Source organism: Bubalus kerabau, chromosome 14 (genome assembly GCF_029407905.1).
Source record: "Bubalus kerabau isolate K-KA32 ecotype Philippines breed swamp buffalo chromosome 14, PCC_UOA_SB_1v2, whole genome shotgun sequence".
Taxonomy (NCBI): domain Eukaryota; kingdom Metazoa; phylum Chordata; class Mammalia; order Artiodactyla; family Bovidae; genus Bubalus; species Bubalus kerabau.
This window is the reverse complement of record NC_073637.1, coordinates 64,242,450-64,262,232: the sequence shown is the minus strand read 5'-3', so window position 1 is coordinate 64,262,232 and position 19,783 is coordinate 64,242,450. Positions and strand designations below refer to the sequence as shown.

General features: G+C 41.2%; 2 protein-coding genes across 2 annotated transcripts in view; one reads left to right on the top strand and one right to left on the bottom strand.

Moving 5' to 3' along the window:
* The window catches only part of UBR5 (ubiquitin protein ligase E3 component n-recognin 5), a 137,610-nt gene extending 128,315 nt beyond the window's left edge, over positions 1-9,295 (bottom strand). The window contains exon 1 of the mRNA XM_055546504.1: positions 9,183-9,295. Coding sequence (XP_055402479.1) covers positions 9,183-9,244 — 62 coding nt within the window. The 5' untranslated portion in view covers positions 9,245-9,295. The remainder of the gene's footprint in view (positions 1-9,182) is intronic.
* On the top strand, positions 9,243-10,245 carry LOC129626917 (basic proline-rich protein-like). Its single transcript, XM_055546397.1, has 2 exons — positions 9,243-9,627; positions 9,665-10,245. The coding sequence occupies exons 1-2, from the start codon at positions 9,243-9,245 to the stop codon at positions 10,243-10,245; spliced, it is 966 nt and encodes a 321-aa protein (XP_055402372.1).
* Positions 10,246-19,783: the final 9,538 nt, after the last annotated feature.

Genomic DNA, 19,783 nt, shown 5'->3' with positions numbered 1-19,783 from the left:
TCTGAGAAAGTCTTAGAGCAGGTCATAAAGAGCTACACCACCTTGTCATATGAATTCTGGAATGGCATATTCATGCTGGGGCAGAGCCAGTTTCTTGAAATGGTAGTTTCGCAATACTTTTCCTTTTATACTAAAAAAAATGGGGCCTGAACTGATGAGAAAGCAATCTATCTATTCATTCAATTCACAGTGCTCCCTAGACTGGACACTGTCATAATCTTTATAACTAGTGATCTAGAATACCACTATTACTAATGAAATTCCAAACTATATAATCTCTTTTATATATGTGTATGTATATATATATACACACACACATATATATTAACATGAAAATTTGCTATCAAGAAAAACGTACGTTTGAGTAGCTTTTCCCTAATGCAGCATGATCACAACTATATTTTAAAAGAAAAATCCATGTATAGGAAAAAAGAGACCAGAAAGTCACCAAAATACTACCAGTGATGGCACTCCTGCTAGACTTTATAAACTGATTGTGTTTTCTGAATCTTGCATAAAAATGCTTTTTATTTTTTATATAAATTTATTTATTTTAATTGGAGGCTAATTACAATATTGTAGTGAGAATGCTTTTTAATAGTAAGGAATTTTTAAAAACTATTAACAGTCAAAAACTTGAAAACAGCTCAAATTTCCATCAACTAGAAAACAGATGACAATATAGTGATTATCCCAACAATGAAATACTACTACCACAATTAATGTGGCATCTGGTCCCATCATTTCACGGCAAATAGATGGGGAATAAATGGAAACAGTGAGACTTTATTTTCTCGGGCTCCAAAATCACTGTGGACAGTGACTGCAGCCATGAAACTAAAAGACACTTGCTCCTTGGAAGGAAAACTATGACAAACCTAGATAGTGTATTGAAAAGCAGAGACATCACTTTGCCAACAAAGGTGTGTACAGTCAAAGCTGTGGTTTTTCCAGTAGTCATGTAATGAATGTGAGAGTTGGACCATAAAGAAGGCTGAGCACCAAAAAATCGATGCTTTCAAACTGCGGTCCTGGAGAAAGACTCTTGAGTCCCTTAGACTGCAAAAAGATCAAACCAGTCAATGCTAAAGGAAATCAGTCCTGAATATTCACTGGAAGGACTGATACTGAAGCTCCAATACTTTGGGCACCTGATACAAAGAGCCAACTCATTGGAAAAGACCCTCATGCTAGGAAAGATTAAAGGCAGGAGGAGAATGGGATGACAGAGGATGAAATGGTTGGATGGCATTACTGACTCAAATGGATATGCGTTTGAACCATCTCCAGGAGATAATGAAGACAGGGAAGCCTGGCGTAATGCAATCCATGGGGTCCCAGTCAAGACACAACTTGGTGACTAAACAACAACAAACATAATTAACAAAAGAAAAAAAAACTGTTACATGTGCTAAGGAAAAGTCACCAGACACATGATCCCTTTTCCATGAAATTCTAAAAAAAGGCAAAATTACAGTGAGAGAAAGAAGAATAGCTGTTTTTCAGAAGGGGCTCAGAAAGCAAAAGGGCACCAGGGAACTTTTGGGATCATGAAAACGTTCTGTATCTTGATTGTAATCATGGTTACACAACTATACACATTTGTCAAAACTCAAACTGTACACTAAAAATGGGTGAATTTTACTGTATGTAAGTTAAACTTCAATAAAGCTGAGTTACAAACTAAATAAGAATAAAGAAAGTTGAAAACATTTTATTAAGGTGAATGATACCACTGGAAACTGAACAAATAATATCACTTTGCTGTTTAAGCTTATATTTTTATTCACACATGAAGTAACATTAATTTGTAATGCTTTATTCAATATCCTGAAAAAATGAGGATATCAGAAACCACAGTTACCTAAGAATTAACCATATTTCTCATTTTGAAGGGGTTTATTTCCACTATAGTGATCTTATCAAGAAAATAATATAAAATATGATCTCACTAGAGAATAATTTCTAATAGCCAAATTCAATTTACCAGTAATCTTACCTCTATGAAAGTGTTAGTCACTGAGTTGTGTCCAACTCTTTGTGACCTCATGGACTGCAGCACACCAGGCTCCTCTGCCCATGGCGTTCTCCAGGCAAGAATACTGGAGTGGGTTGCTATGCCCTTCTCCAGGGGATCTTCCTGACCCAGGGACAGAATCTGGGTCTCCCACATCACGGGCAGATTCTTTACTATCTGAGCCACCAGGAAGTCTTACCTCTATATTAAGTTAGAAGAATGTTGTAAACTTTTCACATGACTTATGCCTCAATGTGCCCCACTTTCAAGAACTCTGTCTTTCCATCATTATTATAAGCAACTTGCTGATCAAATGTTATCCCACTAGAGGTTAAAGATGTGACAACATCTGTCAGGAATATTTCCAATGTAATCTTGCCTATCCATCTAAGGCTATTATCCAAACAAATTTCTCTTAAGAATGTCAAATTTTATAACATGTTAAAATTGAATTAGTTCTATTATGTAAAACTGCAAAATGGTCAATCATCAAAAATAAGCTTTTGTGTAACAACAGGAAAAATCTAAACAGACTGAACTCTGAGATTGAGATTATATTTTTAAAGCTTTCAACTTTGAGATATATAATGAAGGTATATCAAATAAATGATCTGAGGGAAAGGAATAAAGAGGGAAGAGACTTGAAATCAGATTGGCCATGAGTAGGTAACTGTTGAAATTGGGTGCTCACTATACTATCCTCTTTACTTTTGTATATGCTTTAAAGTTTCCATAATAAAAAGCTTTAAAATAATTTTCAGAATAAAACTTAAAAATCAATTTTAAAAACAAATCAACATTTCAAAATTACAGTGAGCCAGGAGGCAGGCTGTTGTCATTTGCTCAGAATGCCAAGGTGTCAAAATGACAAACACAAGACTATAATTAGAGTTTGTTTTCTTAACTAGAAATACAGTTGGCCCTGTGTCTCCAAGGGGTACTGGTTCCAAGAGCCCCGGCAGGTACCAAAACCCTTGGTTGCTTAAGTCGCTTTATAAAATAACTAGTACAAATAGTTAGCACTTGGTATCTGTGGATATGAAGGGCCTAGTCTATGTATGATGAAAATGGGGCACAAAGACATAAGTACATTCTCCTGTAACATAAAATTACTCCCCTCAATACACTCTGCAAGATCTACTTACATGTAATTTGACAGTCCTCGTTGACTAAACTTTCCTTTAAAGACTATTTCCTAAATAATGTTAATTGTTAAGGAAAAATACTGACCTTTTCTAAAGTTCATCCCATTATTCCTAGTTGTACTCCTGTGTACTATGTAATTGCCTTCCCAAGTATCTGTTTACTCCTAGATGTACAATTTAGTCACTGATTTTTTGATTTATAAAACTAATCTTCCCTTGTTTGTCTTCATTTTCAATTTTTTGTTTGGCTATTCCATACCCTGTCTTTAATCTTACTTTCCTTAAACAACTTAATCATTTTAGTGAGGCTTGCCTGGACTTTCCCAGTAAAGTCACTCTAGTATTATTGTTTCTAGGTAACTATCTCAATAATCAAATAGTCAGATTTCCCACTGGTTTGGTGACGTGATGCTCTATTCCACCCTAATACTGTGTTTTTTTTGGTGTAGCACAATGAAACTTTAGGCAGCTTTCAGCTATTATAACCTCTACCCACCACAATCTTTGTTCAGCTCCACATAAACCCAGGCCTCTTTTCTGGATCCTACTGAAGGGATGAGGATATGCCTGAGTCTTTAAAACCCAACAGTTCCTAATAAAAATAAGATGCACTTACTAAATGCCAGGTATTGTGCAAAAAGCTCTTTCTGTGTCAACCCTGCCCAACAGAATTTGCAGTGATCATGGCACTGTTCTGTATCTGCACTGTCCAATACCGTGCCACTAGCTACCTGTAGGTACAGAGCACTTGAAATGTGGTTTACTGTTACAGTTCCACAGTAACTTCTTAATTTTATTTCTTTTCAACTAATTTCAATTTAAGTAAGTCATGTCTTGAGACTAACTTATATTGCTTGAATTTTTCATAAATCTCCCTTTAGTTTTATATCTGTATATATTCAAGATGATCTATGATAAGAGTTTCTGAACCTCACCACAACTGACATCATGGATAGGTTCGTACTTTACTGCAGGGCTGTCCTGTGCATCACAGGGTGTCGAGCACCAGCTCTGCTGTCTACCCAACTAGAGGCCAGTAACAATGCCCCAACTGGGACAATCAAAAAATGTCTCCAAACACAGCCAAACATCCCCAGGGGGACAAAAACTACACCCAATTGAGAACCACTGGTCTAAGACTAACGGTCTGGATTCTGTACTCAATGCTAAGGATATTCTAGTGCAATTCCTCTAGTTCCTGTTTTTCTATTTGGAAACCAGGCAAAATGTAAAAGCAGTAAAAAGTAACTATCTCTTTATAATATTTTCCACAGAACCTATAATATTGTGCTTTCCCACCTGCTATTTCAACTATTCTTCACCAACCAGGGTACTATACCTGATTTAGAAACTGAGTCTGAAGGGGGTGACGAGGAGCGACAGGCAGTGAGACTGTAAGTGCTTAAACAACTCGCCTACCACAACATAGTTAATAACTAGCAGGGCTGAGACAAACCAGATTTAGGAATTCCTAATTTTAAATTCCTATCTACACTACCTTATTCTGTAGCCTTATAGCACTAAAGGGGGAGCTCCTTGGAGAAAAACGTTTTTGATATAACAGTCTCAACCCAGATTGTTTCTGGTCACACAGCACATTATAATGCCTAAGAACAAAGCTCACAGGAAAATTCCACATCCAGACCAACAACGTGAACTGGGTTTCAATGTAGCCAACCTGCATCCCAAAGAGTAATTCAAGACAGGGACTAGCCTCAGGGACACATATCACCTTAAAAGGCCTCTCCTAACCTAGTACTAGGAAAGCGTTAAGAGGTTCCGGGCTCTGACAAAAGGCCTAAATCAATTTGAAGCACAGGAGGGAGGAGTTGAGGAGAACTCTAAGACAGGTGGCTGCACAAAGGCTGGGACACCTCAGAAAGCAGAGATTTCCTAGAATACAGGCCATGTGGGACAGTGAAGAGACCTAGACTTCAAAAATCAAAGACCCATCATGTGGCCCTCATCTGTCAGTACCCTGGATAAATTCCATAAACTCAGGCCTGGTTTTCCAGTGCATCTGTGAAAAGACTGGTCTACTGACTTCAGCACTTCCCAGGGTTTGGTGAGTTGCACTTCCAGCTCTCAATCTCAAAATGCAGTACCATGTTCTTGGTATGGTTTTTACTACTGATATTTCTTGAGATGTTTTAAGCAGGAACATAGCACTAACTCAAGGAATTCGCTAGAAAGAAAATCAAAATGTCACACAAGTATCTGAGCACTGAGTGGTTTCAATTCCATACAAAGAATATTTGCTGAGGGACCAGTTCTCTGCACCAGGGACCTTGTAATCATTCTGGAAATCCATAACCAATATCCCACGCTCTCGGAATGCCTAGCCATCCCCACCTGTATTCAACTACTGCATTATTTGGTCTCCCAGGGCCAATAATTAAAGATTTTAACCCAATATACCAAGACTGTCACAGAAATGCATGCTGCTGCTGCTGCTGCTGCTAAGTCGCTTCAGTCGTGTCCGACTCTGTGCCACCCCATAGACGGAAGCCCACCAGGCACCCCCGTCCCTGGGATTCTCCAGGCAAGAACACTGGAGTGGGTTGCCGTTTCCTTCTCCAATGCATGAAAGTGAAAAGTGAAAGGGAAGTCGCTCAGTCGTGTCCGACTCTAGCGACCCCATGGACTGCAGCCTACCAGGCTCCTCCATCCATGGGATTTTCCAGGAAAAAGTACTGGAGTGGGGTGCCATTGCCTTGCATGAGCACATGCTTAATCATGTCCAACTCTTTTGCAACCCCATGGACTGTAGCCCATCAGGCTCCTCTGTCCATGGGATTTCCCAGGCAAGAATACTGGAGTGGGTTGCCATTTCCTTCTCCAGAGGATCTTCCCAATCCAGGGATCAAATTCATGTCTCTTTCATTGGCAGGATTCTTTACTGCTGGGAAGCCCATCACAAAAATAACAAGTATAAAAACACAGAGGAAACGCACTCCAGTATTCCTGCCTGGGAAATCCATAGATAAGAGAGACTGATGAGCTACAGTCCATGGAGTGGCAAAGAGTCAGACTTGACTTTAGAGACTAAACAACAATTTTTAGCTTTAGCTTTTCTGCCTCCACATCACCCTGTTAGTATCATTCTGCCTTCTGTTTACCATTTGTTTTGTTTTGCCTGCTTCTATTATTCCTCCTGCTAAAAATGAAAAAAAAAAAACACAAAGGGAAAAAAAATCAGATTTTTTTTTAATACTAAGTACATTTTAAATGCTGACATCACATTTCTACACTAAACAAAATATATGACTTTTAATAGGATGCAGCCATTTTAAATAGAAAACTTTATTTGTATAGCAAAATATTGGTGTTTTGAGGCATTTTGACTAAGCAATTTATTTTCAATACCATGCTGCCAGTCCAATCTTACTGCTTTTCGGGTAAATACTAAAGTATATGTATTTATAGATTTTTTTTCACTGAAACTATCAATTATCATTTCATTTGTGACTATCTTTTCTATTACCAAAACTTTCTTTAAACCTTGGTAGATTTTTTTCTAAAGGCAAAAGTTTTCTGGGCTCATTCTAGTTAAGTTAAAAGGTTCCAGAAAAAGAGTCTAGTGTGGAAAAAGATTTCCCTTAAACAATGCAGCAATGCGTTGATCTATTATTTTCCAACTAGGTATGCAAACAGGATCTTCTTCTGAAGGGGAGACACAGAAGAGCTCCACAAGTCAACTACTTCAAAACTGGAAAGCATGACTATCTCAAATGCTGCTTTCATAAAACAGACCAGACATTTTACTGCTACTAGATACAACTACAGGTTCCTAAAATTTTATCTAAGCTATTTTTTTTAATATCTACACACATTCTTGATGCACATATTTTACGATCCCATTTTCGGAACCACCTGTCTTTATTTCTCATGAAAAGTGAAGTGATCCAAATAGTCTCAATATTGTATACTGAGAGTACAGGAGTCAAAGCTGATTATTTGTTTACACCAAGAATGAAAAAAGAAAAGGTACCTTTAAAAAGGATACATGTAAATTTCTAGACTAACTGAAAGAGGAATGCTCAAAAATTATTCAAAGTGCCTAACAAAACCGCAAAATAGCATGCATGATCAATTGCATAAGTTAGTTTGGATTCCTGGTATATGAAGTTAGGATTAGTATAAAAAATACACCGTACTTCTCTCCTGGTGCAATGTAACAAGCTGCCCTACAAGCACAGCCAACTGGGTTCTATGAATGACAGGCAGTACAGCTATCCTCACTACTAGCCTGGTTCTAAAATTTACCCAAAAAAAAAAAACTTTATGTAAAAGTCTTAACAAAAGATTTGTAATGAAATAAAATCGGAGTAAGACTGCATTATAAAATAAATGACCTCAAATTTATTTTCGTACTTAGAAGAACTGTGACCACTCCAAACGATTAGTATTTTAAGAAAGTATTCCAAAAGTTTTACAAACATGTTAAATACAATATGGCTACAACAGCAAAGATTAGACAAATCCGAACCCAATGCCAGAAACCAAGCCTCCAGCTTCCCGGATTGAAAGGCTGACCGCCCCACCTGAGGCGGTTAGATACCCCGAGACAGAGGCCAGTATCTCAGCAGCAAGTTAGGCCTCTTCCTCCCTCGGGGAAGTGCAGGACAAACAGGGCTTCATGCAATTTATGTCACCCGGTCACTTAGCAAAAATTATATCTAACTTCTAAACGTGGGCCCTGACGGCCTTCTATATTTACGAGGAATAGAGAGCAGCGAAAGTTTTGGGATAGAAACTTAAAATGCCCCACTTTCTGACCCTGTAAAACATTTAGCCCTTATTAGATCTGAGTCCTAGATTCTCAGCCTTGCCTAATGGAGGTCTCCCTCAACCTCTTCGGAATCTGTTTTGCAACAGTGAAGGAACTTTTCCTGCTTTATCTCAGTTCCCTGAGAGCATGCGGCCTTGCAATTCAATATCCTAAACTGGCAGGGAACGGTGGAGGAGGGAAGGGGAGGAATCCGGAGTCAAAACAGCCTCCTTATGAAAGACCAAAAAAAAAAAATCATAATTCCTCCTCCGCCCACAGCAAAACCCATCCCAGAAATTTACAGCGTGTTAAGAAAAGCAGCACTGAGAACTGCAAACGTAAGAGTTTTCCTTTGACTCTACGCACGGTTTTCAGCTGTCAAATTACAACTCAGGAAAACACTATCATTAGAATAAAAAAAAAGGAAACAAAAAAGCTCGCACCACAGGGACTGGGAAGCAGGAGCTGCCAGCACCGTTTCGAGAGAAAACAGAGCAAAGGGAACCCAATCCACTTCCCTCCCCGCCCCCCAGCCTCGCCTAAATTCATCCTCTCCCCGGACCCGCAAGCCTCACTGCAGGGGCTCAAATTTAATAATAATAACAATAATCATGGCGCTTCCTCCCTCCCGCCACCCCACCCGCGATCTGCAGGGAATCAGCTTCTCCCACCCGGGTCCCCCGACCCCACCCCGCCCCGCCTCCCCTCCCCCCGGGAGCTCCAGGCCCCCGCCGGTCCGACCACCCCACCGGACACAGCTCCCGGGGGCCCGGGCGAACCCAGCCTACCCCGGGGCCCCTCGCCCGGCTTCTCCGCTTCCCTCTTTTTTTTTTTTTTTTTCAACCTTCACCATCCCCCATCCGCATTGTCTGTCTCAATTCAACTTTGACTAATATGGATTCCTCGGGCCTGGCCCGGGCGGTGATGAAGCTCCCCCCACCGGGAGCTGGATACCCACCCGCCGCCCCCACCGAGTTCAACGCGGCTCCTGCGTGGAGGCGGGGGGACCGGGGGGCGTTAGAGGGTGCAGTGCGCTTCCCCGGCCACAGCTCGCTTCCCCCCACACCCCCCCGACCCCGCGGCCCCGGCCCTTGGGACCAGAAGTTTGCCCCGGAAGGGGCCTAGCCTGGGGGCAGTGGGGACCCCCGCCCTCCCCACCGGCCGCCGGTCCGGCGCAGCCCCGTGGGGGAGGGGAGGGCGAGGAGGCGCCCCTCCCCCCTCCCCCCGGCCCGCCCGCCGGCCCTATTACCTGTCATTGAGCTGGTCCTCGGTGCCCGGCAGCGGGTGAACCACGAAATGGATGGACGTCATGGTGCTTCCTTCTCGTCGTCCTCCCGAGGACGGCCCCCTCCCGCTCGGCTCCCCCCACCCCCGAACCCCTTCCCCTCGTCAAAACCCACAGCCACAGCCGCCGCCGCCTCCCGGTCCCCAAATGAGAGAAGCAAATGCGCAGGGGCCGCCGCCGCCGCCGCCTCCCTGCCGGGCGTGTGTCCGCGGCGCGGCGGTCCGGCGGGGCGGGCAGGAGGGCGGATCAACACGCCACCCCGCTCCCTCAGCGACAGCGCGCAGGAGTGCGAGGCCGGCGGCCGGGACCCGGGGCGCGCCGCCGCTGCCGCCGCCACCGGCAGCCGGACGTCGGGAGAGAGGGACCCGACTAAGGAGGGGAGGGGGACGGGCTGCGGGCTGTGGGGCCGGTGTGTGGTCCCGGCGGCGGACGGGATCCGGACTAAGGAGGTGAGGAGGAAAATGAGCCCGCTCGGCGCGTCACTGGCGAGAAGAAGCCGCCGCCGCCGCCACCAGCGCCGCCGCCGCCATCTTCACTTCTGCCCCAGTTTCTCCGTCTCGCAGGCTCCGCTCCCGAGCGGCGGGGGAGGGGCGAACGGGAGGAGGAGGACGAGGGAGGGAGGAGACCGGCAGGCGGGGGGCACGGCCGCGAGGGGGCGGGGCTCCGGGAAACGGGCGGCGAGGCCCTGCCGATTGGGCGGCTCAGCCACGGCGCTGTAAGGCGCGCGCCGATTGGGCCGTTCGGCTCCCGAGCCCGGCCCCCCCCGGGGGGGGGGTGGGCTCGCTCCCGAGTGAGTGTTCCGGAGAGCACGTGTTCGGGACAGATGAGGCGGAGGGGCGAGCCGGCTGGGGCGGGGAGTCCGGGAGGGAGGCTAAGTGTGTGTCCCCAGCGCGGTGGTGGTGGGAGGGAACAGGGGCTCCTCCAGTCTCGCGCTCTGATTTCTCTTGGGGCAACCCTAATTATTTTGCGGACCCTTAGGGGTTTTCTGTTGTTGTTTCTCGTCCTTCACATCCGCAGTTATATTTAAAGTGGAAGTGTAGAAATCTGTTAAGGGGCAAGAAACGCACAGCGTTTTATTGGAGAAGTAAGGTAGTTATGTAAGGGCCTTTCCAGAAGGTCCAATCGTAGGATTATAAGCTGACTTTGCAGCAACTTCTTTTTTATCACCCTGATTTCCCCAATCCCACCCGCCACGCAACTGCCACCATCACGTATCCACACAAAGACAAAATGTGGAAATTTCCACCGATTTCCTGATTTAAATGACTCATGAATTTTAATTCTTTTAAATGAAAGATGAAATATCTATTTCATCGAAGATGTTTCGTTCTTCAGCTTATGATCAGTGGGATCATAAGGGCTAATTCTTGAATAGATCTGCCTTTTTCTAGGGAACCAGTTAATAGATTTTTTTCTCAAAGGCTTCTCTGGCCCTTTCAAAAAATCAAGTACCTCTTTCAAGAGAAAAAAAGTGAAAACATGAAGCCTCTTTCTCCAGTATGTTCGGTTAAATTAAGGGTCCTGTGAAACGTTCTTCATTTTAAATATCACTTTTCTTCTGTTAGTGCATGACACATACGCACTTGCTTAGAAGTTCTTTTGAACAAAATATATGACTATTTATAAATCAGGATAGAGTAGGTACCCCTTGAGACAGATAATGGAACACTTTTGTAGGTCACCAGCTCCAAAATGGCCCAGATTAGACTAAAAAGTGATTTCAAGGCCTCTATTTATTAGAAATTCGTGGGAGCCACAGGGAAGCAGAGTAAACCAATGGACACTGTTAGTTTTGGAGCCAGACGGACTTGAATTTGTGCCATTTCTAGTAATTATTAATTGTGTGGACTTGATTATATCATTTAACCTATCATAGCATCTTTTTTTCCTCATTTGTGAAATATTCCATAGTAATAGATCTACGTAGGGTTTTGGTGAGGCCTAAATAAGATAATGTATGTCAAGTACCTAGAGCACTTCATAACATATAGTAATCTCAGCAAGCAGAAGTTTTTATTTGTCAGGTTGCTTACTGTGTGCCACTTGACAAATATACCACTTGACTACATACCACTTTATATACTTAGGTCTTTTATTACTCAAATCACATGGAGTAAATAATATTATCCCCATTATATAGATGAGGATACTGAGGCTCAAATACCTTATAAGTGCTGAAACTGATTCCATTGCTCTTTCCATTAATCCACAACTGTCATCTACTTAATAATTTAGAAGGAACAGATTATTCAAAGTCAATGGGAAAATGTGATATGATAAATGCAATAAGAGTGCTATGAAAGTTAAAGGAGGAAGTGGTTCCAGCCAAGAGAATTAAGAAAAGTCATTTCATTTAAGCTTTCAAGAATGTTCTGGGAAAACAGAACATCCAGTTTAAACTTAGTCATTTTAGTTGTGCCCCTGCACAAACTCCAAAGTCCATGCTATCAGATCAGATCAGATCAGTCGCGTCCGACTCTTTTCGACCCCATGAGTTGCAGCATGCCAGGCCTCCCTGTCCATCACCAATTCCCAGAATTCACTGAGACTCATGTCCATCTAGTCAGTGATGCCATCCAGCCATCTCATCCTCTATCGTCCCCTGCCCCCAATCCATCCCAGCATCAGAGTCTTTTCCAATGAGTCAACTCTTGGCATGAGGTGGCCAAAGTACTGGAGTTTCAGCTTTAGCATCATTCCTTCTTTGCTTCATTTCTCTTTCTTCCATATCTGCCCTCCTTCATCTTTTCATTGTGCTTCCATCCTGCTTTCAACTTGATTTACCAACTGAGATTCTCTATCCTGATTGAAGGCTGGTCTCGTCACTCTTCAGCAGCCCATTCAAACTACCCACTTGGTCTCTGACTGACAACTATCTTGGCATTGTCCAGGCTGCCATCTTAGAACATTCATCTCCCTAACACTATGGTGGGTCACACTTTGAAACCGGAAGAGTAATAATAAAGGCACAGAATTGTGCATCACATGGTTGGGGAGGGAGGGAATACAGATAGGGAAGGGAAATAAGCAAGGTTCAAGCAGAAGCTTCTTTGAAAAGCCAAAGTACAATACAAGTTGAGAAAAGAAGGCTGGAGTGAACTTCTTTTCTAACAATTTGAACTAATTTCTTTGAGGACAACTAAAAAGTTAACCAAAAATATTTCTCTAAACCTGCTTAAAGGAACAGGAGAGTTAACAAAATAATGATGAATTACCACACTAGGATCCAAGGGATGAATAAGACCCAAAGAAGTGAGTCCTGTGTTTAGAGCCACTTTTCCCCCTGGGATGAATGCCAGTTCCAGAAAGACCTAGTGAGAAGCCAAGAAGTTGAGCAGTTCTTCTACAAACTCTCAGAGCTAAGACAACAGGAACTGATGTCCAGGGTTCCCTAATGCAGTAGTGATTGAGTACTAATGAACTCCTCTCACTTTGTGTGGAGCCCTAAAGGACCGCAGCTCTGAAATAAGCCATGTCTTAGAGTTGGTTTCCCCCAAGACATACCTTGAGTCAAGGATGTGGCCACAAGTATTTAGGAAGTGACTGCAGGAAGCACTGTATGGAAATGGAGAAATGAGATAGCGAACGGAGAAAAGTCAATAAAAGCGGGTTGATGAATGTTTTGCCACTGTAGACAACTAGAATTCAATCCCACTGTGGACAACTGGAATTCAGTCCCACTGGGGGTCATCAGAGAGGCTGTTAGGACATATCTTAGAATTAGCCCACTGAGCAGAGAGGAAGCTAAAGGTATTTATCCATTAATTCTACCTCTCAGTAGTTGAGGATTGTTCCTGGGATGTGAATCCCCTTACACTTCAAGCTTCCCCACTTGTGGGCAAAGCACACTCCTAAAGGCCGAAAAATAGAATCAATAATGAAACAAACAAACAGACAAACAAAAAAGGAGTGAAAGAAACATAAAGGTACTTTATAGGGGTGGGGCAGGGAAGAGAGGGGCAAAGTGAGAAAGAAAAAGAAATGCGAGAAATTTTAAGCAGTTGACCCATACTAAAAGATATTAGGTAAAAGGAAACTGATTTCCTGGTGTAAGCTCAGAGAGGCATAAAAGGATGAAAAATAAAAAGGGAAAATATGTAGGTATAAGAATGTTGACTGAATAAACAACGGAGCATAAAATTCCAAAACACCAACTATACCAAATGCTGGCAAGGATGTAGAATAATTAGGACTTTCATTGATTCATGGTGGGAATGCAAAATAATACAGCTATCTTAGAAGATAGGTTATGATTTCTTACAACCCTAACATACTCTTAACATGTGATCCAGGAATCATGGTCCTCAATATTTACCCAAAGGAGTTGAAAATGTATGTCCACACAAAAACCTGCACATAGATGCTCACACCAGCTTTATTCACAATTGTTAAAACTTGGAAGCAACAAAAAGTCCTTTGGTAGATGAATGTGTAAATAAACTGTGGTTACATCCATACAATGGAATATTATTCAGTACAAAAAGGAAATGAGCTATAAAGCATAAAAAGACATGAAGGAACCTTAAATGCATGTTACCAAGTGAATCTGCCTGCAACGCAGGAGACCCGGCTTTGATCCCTGGGTCGGGAAGATCCTCTGGAGAAGGGCATGGCAACACATTCCAGTATTCTTGCCTGGAGAATCCCATGGACAGAGGAGCCTGGCGGGCTACAGCCTGTCAGGTCGCAGAGTCGGACATGACTGAGTGACTAACACTGCTACTATTAAGTGACAGGAGTTAGTCTGAGGTTATATACTGCATGACCCCAACTATATGACATTCTGGAAAAGGCAAAGCTGTGGAGATGGCCGAAAGATTCATGACTGCCAGAGGTTAGTGGAGATGGGAAGAAGAACAGGCAAAGCAGAGGATACTTAAAGCAGTAAAACTACTTTGTATGATCTATAACAGTGAATACATATCAGTATAAACTTGTGCAAGCCAATAAAATGTTCAAAACCTAGAGCAAATCCTAATGTAAACCATGAACTCTGGGTGATAATGATGTATCAATGTAGGTTTGCCAGTTTTAACAATTGGGTCACTCTGGTAGAAGATGTTGATAATGGGCAAAACTATCTATGGCAGGGGGGCAGGGAGGATATGAGAAATCTTGGTATCCTTTCAGCTTTGCCGTGAACCTAAAACTGCTCTAAAAAACAAAGTCTGTTTAAAAAATCTTAAACAAGAAATTCCCTGGCAGCGGTTAGGAATGTGCACTTTCGCTGCCAAGGGCCTGGGTTCAATCTCTGGTCGGAAAACTAAGATCCTACAAACTGCGTGATATGGAAAACAAACAAGCAGGTATTAGCAAAATTCAACAGGATATACAACAAGGAGTAGATCACAAACAAGTTGGATGATTTGACATATGGAAATCAAAAAATGTAATTCACCATATTAAGATAATGCAAGAGAAAAATCATTAATTGAGTAAGAAAAAGAATGTTACAAAATTCTGTAAGCATTCATGAAGAAAATTTCTTAGCAAACTATGAATAGAAGGGGACTTCTTTAATTTGATAAAGAGTATTTTTAAAAATCCTATAGGAAGTATCTTTTGCAATAGGGAAATGTTGAAAGCTTTTACCCTAAGACTGGAAACAAGGATGCCTAAGCACTCCTTTTCAGCACTGCACAAGAGTTCCAGCTAGTGCAATAAAACAAGAAAATGAATTTTAAAGGTCAGGGATGAATTTTCTGAGGCAGCTGCCGAAGTTGTCAGCGGGACAGATCATGCTAATCAATGGTTTAAATCAGCTCCAGGGCTACTGGAGGCCATGGTGAACAGGCAAGTACTGCTCATCTAAGAAATCAGTGGTCATGCACTGTGAGGACATTAACATTTCTCACAAACTTCTACAGAATTAAATGGAGGTGCCAGGCCTTGACCTTTTCCGCAGGCCCATACACACCAACCCAACCAATGGTCCTTTCCAGTTCTGGGTCCCCAAGCACATCTTCAGACATACTGTGCAAGACTTGCTGCCCTACAAGATCAAGCATGACCAGGAAGCTCTAGAGCACCTCAAGGTGTTTGATAAGACAAAGCAGATGATCATTTCTGTTCAGATTTGTGTCTGAAGCCACTTCTAGGTTTGCCTACCTGGGCTACCTGACCTATGAATCTGGCTGGAAGTACCAGGTAGTGACAAACACCCTGGAAAAGAAGAAGTATGAGGCCAAGATTCACTACAGGAAGAAGTAGCTCAAATGAGCCAAGAAGCACATGGGGAACAAAACCAACAAAGAGAGGTCCTCAAGACTAATAGACTTCTGAGTCCAGTAAAAAACTGTTTATCTCTCAAAAAATATATATATAGGCTTTGGAAAGGAAGATATAAAAACATCATTATTTTCACAGGACTTATTTTAATATATACAAATTAGAATAAACAAGTTTAGCAAAATAGAAGTAAAGTTAATGTCCAACAAAAAAACAATTGTTTTTAATATATGAAAAAATTAGAAAATGAATTAGAAATTATAGCAATTAAAGTGATATAAAAACTGTAAAGCTTCTAATATCTAAGAACAAATTCAATGAAAGATGTATAAAACCTCTACCCAGAGAACTTTAAAACATTTCTGAGAGAAATCAAAGATGATCTAAATAAATGAAGGAATATACCATGTTTATGGACTAGTACAACTAACTCTGTGAGGTTATAAAGTCTCCCTAAACTGATCTATAGATTTAGTGCCATCTTAATCAAAACTCTTCCACTCCAGTAGAAATTCACAAGTTGTTTTTCAAACTTATATGGAAATGTATGAGGAGACAAGAAGATCAATGAAATAGAATAAACAGCTCAGGCATAGATCAAAGGTTTATGAACACATGACTTTGATAACATAGGCACCTAAGAGCAATTTGGAAAGGAAGATGTTTGCAATAAGTTGTGTTGGGATGACTGGATATCATTATTTTTGAAAATTAAACTTAACCGCTGCTGCTGCTAAGTCACTTCAGTCGTGTCCGACTTTGTGCGACCCCATAGACGGCAGCCCACCAGGCTCCCCCGTCCCTGGGATTCTCCAGGCAAGAACACTGGAGTGGGTTGCCATTTCTTTCTCCAATGCAGGAAAGTGAAAAATGAAAGAGAAGTTGCTCAGTCGTGTCCAACTCTTAGTGACCCCATGGACTGCAGCCTACCAGGCTCCTCCATCCATGGGATTTTCCAGGCAAGAGTACTGGAGTGGGTTGCCATTGCCTTCTCCGAACTTAACCGCTACCCACAGGCAAACTATAAATGTAAATGTAAAAGGCAAATAATGAAATTTCTAAGAAGACAATATAAAACAGTATCTATATAACCTTAGGATAGGGGTAAACTTCCTATACTGGGCATAAAAGCTCTAATCATAAAGAAAAAGGATCATTATGTTAGAATATGTTATAAACAAGAATTTCTATTCATCAAAATGACAACATAACATTAAAACACTGAAAATGACTTTCCTGGTGATCCAGTGTTAATACACCATGCTTTCAGTGTCAGAGGCACAGGTGTGAACCTTGGCTGGGGAACTAAGATCCCACATGTTGTGCTATGTAGCCCCCCCCAAAAAAAAATTGAAAAAAAATATGATTACCAAAAGGTATGGGGAGTGGAGATAAATTAGGAATTTGGGCCTAACATATATATACACACTATTATATATAAAATAGGTAAATAACAAGGTCTTACTACATTTCACAGGGAACTATATTCATAATAACCTATAATAGATAAGAATCTGAAAAATAATATATATATGTATAACTGAATCACTTTATTATGAACTTGAAACTAACACAACATTGTAAATTAACTACACTTCAATTTTTTTAATGGTTAAAAAGAAAACAATAACAAAAAACTGAAAAAAATAAGCTACAGAATAGAAGATGTTTGTGATACATATTACTGAAAAAGAACTCATTTTCAAAACATTTTTAAGTTCCTAGAAATTACACATTAAAGAAAAAAACTCATTTTTTCTTTTTTACATTGTTTAATTGAAGTAAGTTAATGGTATAGTATTATATGTTACAAGTGTACAATATAGTGATTCACAATTTTTAAAGGTTATACTCCACATTTATAGATATTATAAAATGTTGGCTGTATTTCCCATCTTACACAATATATTCTTGTAGCTTATTTTCTACTTAGTGGCTTGTCACTCTTAATATCCCCTACACCTATATTGTCCCTCCTTCCTCCCCTCTCCTGACTGGCAACTGCTAGTTTGTTCTATCTGTGAGTCTGTTTCTTTCTTTTTTTTTTTTTTTTATTCACTAGTTTGTTGTATTTTTAAGATTCCACATATCAGCAATATATGTAGTATCTGTCTTTTTCTGTCTGATTTATTTCCTAACACCGTCCAAGTTCATCCATGTTGCTTCAAAAAGTAAAATTTCTTTTTTTAATGGTTGAATATATTTTTAAATGCCTAGAAATATTACATAGTACGTATTCTTCAATATTACATATTGAAGAAAAAGAAAACAAACAAAAAACAAATGTTAATGGGCAGAAGACTAGAATAGGCACTCCAGGAGAAGGAAGTGGCAACCCTCTCCAGTGTTATTGCCTGGAGAATCCCAGGGACGGCGGAGCCTGGTGGGCTGCCATCTCTGGGGTCGCACAGAGTCAGACACGACTGAAGTGACTTAGCAGCAGCAGCAGCAGCAAGAGATACACAAATGACCGATAAATATAGCAACCTCATTCATTCTCAGGGAAAAATAAATTAAAACCACAATCAGATATTACTACGTACCCTCCAGGATGGCTATAATCAAACAGACTGACATAAAAAGTGTTGGTGTGTGGAAAAAGAACTTATTTATAGCTGGTGAGAGCTTAGACCAATACAATCACTTTGGAGACAGTTTTGTTATTTATTACTAAAGTGAAACATACAATTCCACTCCGAAGTGTACATCAAATAGATGGGCATGCAGAGTGTACCAAGAGACAAGGAAAAGAATGACCATAGCAGCACTATTTATAAAGGATCTAAATTGTAAATTGCCAAAATGACCAACAAAAATAGAGTATCATGGTATGTCTATGCAAAGTAATGCTATACAACAATAAATATTAATGAGCTACAGTGACTTGCAAAACCTAAATGAATGTCAAAAAGTAATATTGAGTAAAAGAAGTCAAAGATGGCACAAATCCATTGATAGGAGCTTTAAAAACCAGCAAAGTGAAACTATACTTTGAGGGATGCATGTTTAGGTAGTAAAACTAAGGAAAGCAAACCAAGGTGGTAGCAGATACGTCAAGAAGAGGGAGGTGTATAAATCAGGAAGTTGAACCAGGAGACCTGCTAAATGCTGACAGTTCTCTTTTCTGCAATGGGTGTTAGTTACAGTGTGTCTGTCTTATGATAATCTATTTAGCTTAGCACACAAATTCAGACTTAAATTGAAGAAAGTAGGGAAACCACTAGACCATTCAGGTATGACCTAAATCAAATCCCTTATGATTATACAGTGGAAGTGAGAAATAGATTTAAGGGCCTAGATCTGATAGATAGAGTGCCTGATGAACTATGGAATGAGGTTCCTGACATTGTACAGGAGACAGGGATCAAGACCATCCCCATGGAAAAGAAATGCAAAAAAGCAAAATGGCTGTCTGGGGAAGCCTTACAAATAGCTGTGAAAAGAAGAGAAGCGAAAACCAAAGGAGAAAAGGAAAGATATAAGCATTTGAATGCAGAGTTCCAAAGAATAGCAAGAAGAGATAAGAAAGCCTTCCTCAGCGATCAACGCAAAGAAATAGAGGAAAACAACAGAATGGGAAAGAACAGAGATCTCTTCAAGAAAATTAGAGATACCAAGGGAACAGTTCATGCAAAGATGAGCTCGATAAAGGACAGAAATGATATGGACCTAACAGAAGCAGAAGATATTAAGAAGAGGTGGCAAGAATACACAGAAGAACTGTACAAAAAAATCTTCATGACCCAGATAATCATGATGGTGTGATCACTGACCTAGAGCCAGACATCCTGGAATGTGAAGTCAAGTGGGCCTTAGAAAGCATCACTACGAACAAAGCTAGTGGAGGTGATGGAATTCTGGTTGAGCTATTCCAAATCCTGAAAGATGATGCTGTGAAAGTGCTGCACTCAATATGCCTGCAAATTTGGAAAACTCAGCAGTGGCCACAGGACTGGAAAAGGTCAGTTTTCATTCCAATCCCAAAGAAAGGCAATGCCAAAGAATGCTCAAACTACTGCAAAATTGCACTCATCTCACATGCTAGTAAAGTAATGCTCAACATTCTCCAAGCCAGGCTTCAGCAATACGTGAACCGTGAACTTCCTTATGTTCAAGCTGGTTTTAGAAAAGGCAGAGGAACCAGAACTCAAATTGCCAACATCTGCTGGATCATGGAAAAAGCAAGAGAGTTCCAGAAAAACATCTATTTCTGCTTTATTGACTATGCCAAAGCCTTTGACTGTGTGGATCACAATAAACTGGAAAATTCTGAAAGAGATGGGAATACCAGACCACCTGACCTCCCTCTTGAGAAATCTGTATGCAGGTCAGGAAGC